Below are 7,941 nucleotides of genomic sequence, written 5' to 3'. Positions count from 1 at the left end.
ATAATAATATAAAAACTAAAAAGGTAAAAGAAAAACGAAAAAAAAAAACACAATTAACTATTAGGAGCCTTTGGATTCCAGACATAGTCTGCAAAGTCCAAAAGAAGTGATTATGCTAAAGCAAAGAATCCTAATAACCAAAAAAGAAACCAACTGATAGTGAAATGTGAAACAAGAAACAACAGTAGCAAAAAAAAAAAAAAGCAATAATGTTGCTCAAACAAATTAGACAGAAATCCTTTCTAACTAATCCAACCCTTTCAAAAGTATTTTAATCAAAGGAAGATCCATCAATTACAACATCAAACCAGCTAAGCTTTTGGAGCTTGCTTTTTTTCCATGTTGACCAACCAGAAATTGTGAAGCTCAAAAGACATAAAATCAATCTTTTGAACCATTCACTGTTAATTATATAAACAAGAGTGTGTCATAGGATGCTCCGTGCTTCCACGACACGATCGTCTTGTTGCAGTCAGAATGAAAGACAGGAATCCAAAGCCTTCTTTCGGTTCCCCCATCTTTCGCTTTTTTTTAATACATGAATGAATAAAATTCTTCACCTAATTCTAACAAACTACTTGACAGACTCCTCTCAAATACATTGGACCAAACATAAATAATGTTGATAGAGATGGATATGATGTTTACTGAATCAACTTTGTATTGTCTCTGGAATGCTTGTTACCGACTTTAAACGAACGACTCGATGATGCTGGAACATGGATTTCTTTTTCTCATCCTTCTTATCGAATCACACGACTTAAAAACTTGCCATTGTTATTCAGTATTTCCTCAGACGTTTTTGTATTCCAAGCTTTGTCTTTGTGGTTAGCGTGTGATAAAGAGGAAATTAACATCATCCAGTTGAAATTAACTCGGACGAATTCGGTTCAGATGCTACTGCAGAAGAAGCTTGTGAAGGCCCCGATCCAACCCCCATTATCGTTGTTGCTATTGCACCTGTTACATTTTGCACATAAATCTCCAAACCACTTTCAAAACCAACATTATGCTCCAAACAATTAACGTTCTTCAGATAACAATTCCCAACATCAATGAAAAACTAATGGATTAGATTACAAGCATTTGTATTTCATTTAGCACCTGTAGTTGTCGTTCCTATTGCGTTCGAGCCAGGAAGTGATAGGATACCAGTCGAACCGTGCTGCTGAGGAAGATATGGGTACTGCATTAGGTGTGGATACTGTATTCCAAACCCGTACCCCTGGCTACTTTGAGCGTAATACGGATAAAGATTTTGAAACATTCCAGCCGGTCCCGAAATCCCATTCGCAGAGTAATAAGGAGAAAATTGTTGGCCCCCGTAAACACCGTAATAGTTCTGCATCGAAAACACGACAGCTCAGACCAAAATCAATGCCAAGATGATCACAAACACAAAACAACATTAAACCAAAAAGATAACAACACATATATAAACATACAAACATAGAAAACAAATAAACATAGATTCACACCAATGGATAAATTCTGTCTTGTGAATATCCAGCAAACCTGAAATGAGGCAAAAGAAAGAGAAAAAAAAAGGGCAGTTCTAATCAATAAAAGGAAAATTGGGTCTTGTTTGATGCCATTTATAATTCTTGTTTCAACCTTACCCATATCCTGAAAGAGGGAATGAGTATTGACTAGTGGGCTGATGAATATAAGATGATGAAGAAACATGATAAGCAGGAGGTGTCACAATCCCAGATGCACCTCTAAATCTTCCACCAACACCTACAAATTTGTTCCACAACTTTTATGGTTAATTTTGGGAAAATATTCCTCCCCTTTGTTTAGATTTCATATATTTCTCAGCACAAGAAAAGAGGTCCTTAAAAAATGCAGATTCAAAAGCCTCCATTGATGGTGAGAATTGAAGGAAATCACCAGAAAAAACACAGTGCATGTGGGAATTTTTATGATCCAATGAAGAGATCAATACATTTACTTAATGAAAAAAACAAAAAAAAAGTAAAGATGAAAAGAATGGAAAAAGAACCATGTTGAGGAGTAGGAGGATGAGGCTTATGAGCACCAAGAGAAGCAAGATTGCAATTAGCCCTTCTTCCATCAATAACAGGAGAAGGGTTTTGACAAGCTCTAATGGCAGCATCAGGATCCTTAAATGTAACCTAAAAACAAAATCAATCAACACCCAAATCAAATAAAAATACCCATTTTCAGAAAAAGAAAAAAAAAAAAAGAAAAAAGTGAAAATGGGGGGACTTACAAAGCCATAACCCTTGGATCTGCCAGTGTTTTTATCAGTAATAACAACAGCTTCCAAAATTTCACCAAATTGTTCAAAATACCTTCTCATGGTATGTCTTTGAGTCTCCCAAGCCAAACCTCCAACAAAAATTTTGGTGAAAGTAGTGTCATTGTATTGGCCTCCAAGGCTAAGGCTGCTGTTATTGTTGCTGCTACTAATGTTATGAAATTGCCTCTGTTGAGACATAAGGGGGGGAAAAAGAAGAGAAAAATAGAGAGAGAACACAAAAATTTGCCCCTCTCCCCAAAAAGCACGAAACTAAAATGCAAAGAAAATCTTAACCCCAAAAAACAAACACAAGTTTTCAAGACCAAATCAATGGACTCCCATTTTTCTCTCTCAATAGAAGAAGGAGAATGGTTTTATTTGTTCTTTTTTTCCTTTTTTTTCTTTTTTTCTAATAACTACCCTTTTCTCCACATACACAAACAAAAACAACTACCCAGATTCTTCCAACAACGATACCCTTAACGAGAAAATCATTACTGTTTTTAAGGGTGGAAAAAATAAAGGAGAAAAGAAAAAGAAACCCCTTTTGATTTGTTTTGTATGAGATGTAAAAAATGTTATGTATTTATATAGATGAAATTGGAAGATTATAATATCAAAAGACAATATGATACCGATGATGAAGAAGAGAAAGACAAAAAAGCTGCTAGTGGGTTCCCACGCACGACGACAGAGCCTCGAGAGAGATTTTTGCTAATACCAAAAATAGAATATTTAAACTCTTTTATTATTTTATTTGCTGGATTGGTCTGGATTAGCCTTTGCTTCGCTGTATTCGAATCAAGACATTCCTAAATAATTCTTGGTTGCTAACTATGTAAGTCATGGTTTAAATGATTTAGACATGTAAGGGTAGGGTGGAGAGATCGAATCATACATTTTTTAGTTTTTAGTTTAGTAATATATTGAGTGATAGATTTGATTCTTTGACTTTTTAATCGATGATATATATTAAGACATTTCACTGTTTTCATGTTTTACGATCTCATTTGAACATCAATTTTAACATTTCATTGTAATCTTGTCCAACCTCCCAAACAGACCTATTATATCAGTTGAGTTATATTTTAGAGTGCACTATTGATTGAATCATATCTAGATAGGCTTAGTTCATATACGATTGTCCACATCCAATTTTGACTTGTGTCTAAAATGAAACTATGAACTTATAATCAAACAACCAAATTGTTAGTATATGTGGTTTGATCAATATGGTTCCGTCACCAAGTGATTTGATTGTGTTTTTTTTTTTTTTTTCTTTCACCAAATAGTCGGTTTAGTGTCGGTTTAGCACAATAATCGAGTTGAATCAAAATGCTTGCAATCCTATGATCTGTAACTTGTTATTGATGTGGTCATGTCTATCGAGATATTGTTTCTCTTTTTCTGACACAATTTACACAATTATACTTGATGTTTGGAGTTAGGATACAAATCTCATTTCATATCAACTATCCTTAGTATGTAAGGTTCACGTAGTTTTGAATAAGTCTCATTTTTTAGACTTATTAGGATAATGAAACTAAGTTATTGATTAGTTTTTGCATACTTTTGATTTTAATATCAGTAATTTAGGTGAACTGAAGAAAAATAATTTGAGCATGTTAGAATAAACCTAATTTTAGAAATTGGTGTTTGATCCTTGTGTTTTTTTTTTTGTGGTTTAAGGAGGAAAAAGAGCATAAATTAGCATAATTGCAATCTGTCCATTAGCGTAAAATTTTCTCATGTTTGAAGTTTAGAAAGAAACCCTAACTTCTCTTTCAAACTAGTTTTTTGATAGTTCTGATTGTCGTCTTAGTCAATCTATCCTTCTCGATAGATTTAGGGTGTTAAGACTCAACTCTCCGTCACAAAATTGGATGAGGTTGATTGAGTAAGTTGTTTCCCGTTTAGGCTAGTCTTCCTTTTCAATTTCTAGCATTGATTTAGCTTAATTATTTCTAGCCTTCCCTTTGAGTTCAATTCAAGTCTGCAATTATTTCTTATCTTTATTTTTTTTATTTGGGAATCAAGTATGTAAATACTTCAAATGAGAAGAAAAACTCTTTCATCCACAAAAAAAAAAAAAGTAATTTTACACTTTCTTTATCATGATTTTCTTTTATTATTTATTTCAATTAGGGAAAAATACTTTCTCCCTAAGTTTTGGGTTTAGTTTCTATTTGGTCCATGAGTTTTAAAATGTTATGTTTAAATAAGTTACTATACTTTTGGTTTTGGTTCATTTTGATCCTTATACTTTTATAAAATTATAGTTTTTAAATATAGAAAAATGAACCAAAATATTTACAAAATATAGCAAAATTTTAGAAATATTAATAATAGATGCTGATAGACACAGATAAAAGTCTATCAGTGTTTATCAACGTCTATCATTGATAATTTTAAATTTTTGCTATATCTTGTAAATATTTTCAACAGTTTTACCATTTCAAATAATTTCCCTTTAAAAGATTCACTTGGTCCCTATACTTTCAACTTTGGTTCATTTTGGTTCATATACTTTAAAAATGTTCATTTCAGATCTTATACTTTTAATTTTTATTCATTTTGGTCCCTTCATTTTTACTTTCAAAGGATAAAAATTGTCACTTTTTTAAAGTTCAAGGACTAAAATGAACATTTTTAAAGTATAGGGACCAAAATGAAACAAGTTGAAAGTATATAAACCAGAATGAATATTTTGAAAGTAGAGAGACCAAAATGAATAAAAACCAAATGTACAAAGACCAAAGTAGTATTTAAACCAAAATGTTACACATTTGATCCTTAAGTTTTGAGTATTGTTTCATTCTGGTTCCTAGGTTTCACAATCTTATATTTATAACCTCAATTTTTCACTAAATACTCATTTCAATCATTAACATCAATTTCTATTAATTGATTAAAAATAATTATGAAGTAAAATTTCAAATTTAGTTTTAAAAGTAATAGAAATAGTGAAACTTAATTAATTATAATTCTTATCATGAATTTTAATTTATTAACATAAATTAATACTATAGACGAAATATGAGTATTTAGTTAATAATCGAAGTTGAAAGTATAAATCTTGAAACATAGAGATCAAATTGAAGCAAAACTCAAGTGTCAAGGGTAAAATTGTAATAATTTGAAATCTTAGGGACTAATTGAAACAAAACTCAAAACTTAAGGACTAAATGTGTAACATTTCGAAATGCATGGACTAAATAGAAACTAGACCCAAAATCTAGGGACCAAAAAGATATTTTTCCTTCCAATTATTAGTCTATGATTGACCATTTAGATTAGTATATAAAAGTTAAGTTTAATAATAAAAATGGTTAAATAAAACTTGATTTTTATAAAAGCAATATAAGAAAATAACTTAGACATAAGACTTTGTTTTACCCTAAGGCCTAAACATAGAACAAAACCGGTGGAAGCTTGAATTGTATTCTTATTTATTTAAGTTTGCATTAGTCATAAATTCAAAGGCTCAACGATTTAGACTACTAAAAATACTATATGCAAGGTTGAATAGATGTTGGATCTGGTTGACCATGTTCAAGTTTGAGTTAAAGTTGTAATTGCATGAAATGCTACCTTTTCCATCGAAAGGTATGCGTATGTTTGAATCCCTTTATTTATTTTTATTTCTTTTTATTTTACAAATAATTATGAGTCCGTTTGGATTGAATTGAAAAAAGATTTTTTTTTTATTTAAAAAAACTCACTTTTATTTAAACATTAAAAACCGATTAAGACACACTTGAAAAGTTATTTTGAATGGTTGCAAAATACTCCAATTTCTTCCAAAATAATTTATTTTTTAAATCAAATACTTTAAAATGTATTTTAAATACACCCTATGTCTCCAAATTATCGGCTACATTCAATTACTTTCTTGAAAAGAAATCTTTGTTACATCCATTCTCTCTTGGACATCATACTTGAAATATTTTCTACTTACTACTAGATTAAGTATTTTCTAAGAATCACAATTTAATTGCAATAGATAACTAATTTTTACCGTGGATCTTTATTCAACTATCTAAATGGTAAAATTAATTTTTTCCATAAAAATATATAGTATATCAAATTTACTTTTTGTGCTCATGTTCTCCTTCATGAGGAGGTCTTTAAAAAATTCTTCTTAAAAATTTTAACCATGCAAACCACTTTTCTAATAATATGTTGAATGGAGGATTAAATCTTTGATTATGAAGTTGATTGTACAAACATTATATCAGTTGAATTATGTTTATTTTGAAAATAATCCAAACTTATAAAAAAAATAACCATAATAATACTAATTATTGAAAAAAAAACAATAATTTTCCTCTATTATAATATAACTCGAAAACATCTATAAGGGAGGTTGAGACTACATCTACAAGAGAGATTAACACACCTTTATTAGAGTTTGTTTTGCTTATCAAACTGTAATGAATATTGGTGTAATCGAAATGAAATTTCATTTATGAATGAATCGTAATAGGTCTGAATTGTAAATAAAATTAAATTATTTTTTTTTATCACATTTACCTAGAATTATGAATCTATCACATTTTACTGTTACCGTTACCATTACCGTTACAGTTACTATTTGACCCCAATGGTAGCGATAATGGTAAGGGTAACAATAAATGTGGCAAATTTAAAATTTTCATACTATTACAGTACCAATATCTGTAATGGTAACGACAACGGTAATGGTAGAAGTAGTGGATCTCACGTAATTTTCAATCGCAATCAGATTGAACATCTTTTATTCTTCAATCAGATTACACGATTTGATTACAAAGTTTAAGGCGGGCTCCACATCTCATTATGATTATGGAAAATAGATAAACAACAACAAAAGTAATCTATTGAGGTCCACTTTTTATATTATCATTGATAGATTATTTTCAACCATTGTAAACCTAGGAAGAATTAAGAAACACAAACCTTTGTTTTTTTTTGAAAAAAAAAAAACAAAATAAAACCTCTTCTTTTCGTAGAAAGCAATTGAGGGGAGACCTCTTATATAGTTGGAGCGAAAGATAGTTAAAAATTTTTTGCATTCACATAAATTTTAGAATTAGATCATGGAAATAAGTAAGCAAACTTTTATATTCAAATTTTATTATTGATAAGAGTTTATTTGAGTTGTTTATTTAAAAACCATTAATCTACCAATTCAGTCTATGTAACTTAAATCTATAATAAATTAAATAATTGCCGCTTAATAGCATTTGAATTAAATGATATTTGTAACATTAAATTCAATATTTAATTAATTATACAAATGATAGTTGATTTTTTTTTAGAATAGGTGATATTATTATTACAACAACTAATGGAACTCGAGATATATGCAGCAGAATTAGGATCTAATTACACTCTAATTGTTCTTAAATTAAAGGAAATAAGCATGCATCATGAAGGAAAAACAACAGTGGATTAAAAAGTGTAGGATACTACCTTTGAAGTCCCCGAAAACTGCTTTTCCTCGTTGAATCTCGACCCGAACTCTTTTGGACCACCACTAGAGTTGACCTACTATCCTCTGGACTCAGAACCGACTTGTGGGACCCGGTGGATGAAGAGAACCGAGGGAGAGAAAAGAGATGGAAAATAAGATGAATTTGAGTTTGGGTTTTTATTTCACTCAAAGAACATATGATTTTCCAGCCCAAATTTAG

The 7,941-nt window shown here is 30.3% G+C and overlaps 1 protein-coding gene across 1 annotated transcript; it reads right to left on the bottom strand.

Annotated features, from left to right (window-relative positions):
- Positions 1 to 239: 239 nt before the first annotated feature.
- LOC120092620 (RNA-binding protein 24-B) lies at positions 240 to 2,901 on the bottom strand. Its single transcript, XM_039050763.1, has 6 exons — positions 2,237 to 2,901; positions 2,006 to 2,138; positions 1,620 to 1,740; positions 1,479 to 1,515; positions 1,105 to 1,342; positions 240 to 960 (listed from the first exon to the last, which is right to left on the bottom strand). Exons 1-6 carry the CDS (start codon positions 2,462 to 2,464, stop codon positions 857 to 859), a joined length of 861 nt encoding a protein of 286 aa, XP_038906691.1. The 5' UTR covers positions 2,465 to 2,901; the 3' UTR covers positions 240 to 856.
- Positions 2,902 to 7,941: the final 5,040 nt, after the last annotated feature.

This window comes from Benincasa hispida, chromosome 12 (genome assembly GCF_009727055.1).
Source record: "Benincasa hispida cultivar B227 chromosome 12, ASM972705v1, whole genome shotgun sequence".
NCBI lineage: Eukaryota > Viridiplantae > Streptophyta > Magnoliopsida > Cucurbitales > Cucurbitaceae > Benincasa > Benincasa hispida.
Note: the sequence above shows the minus strand (reverse complement) of the source record. Positions and strands in the feature narration are given on the sequence as shown.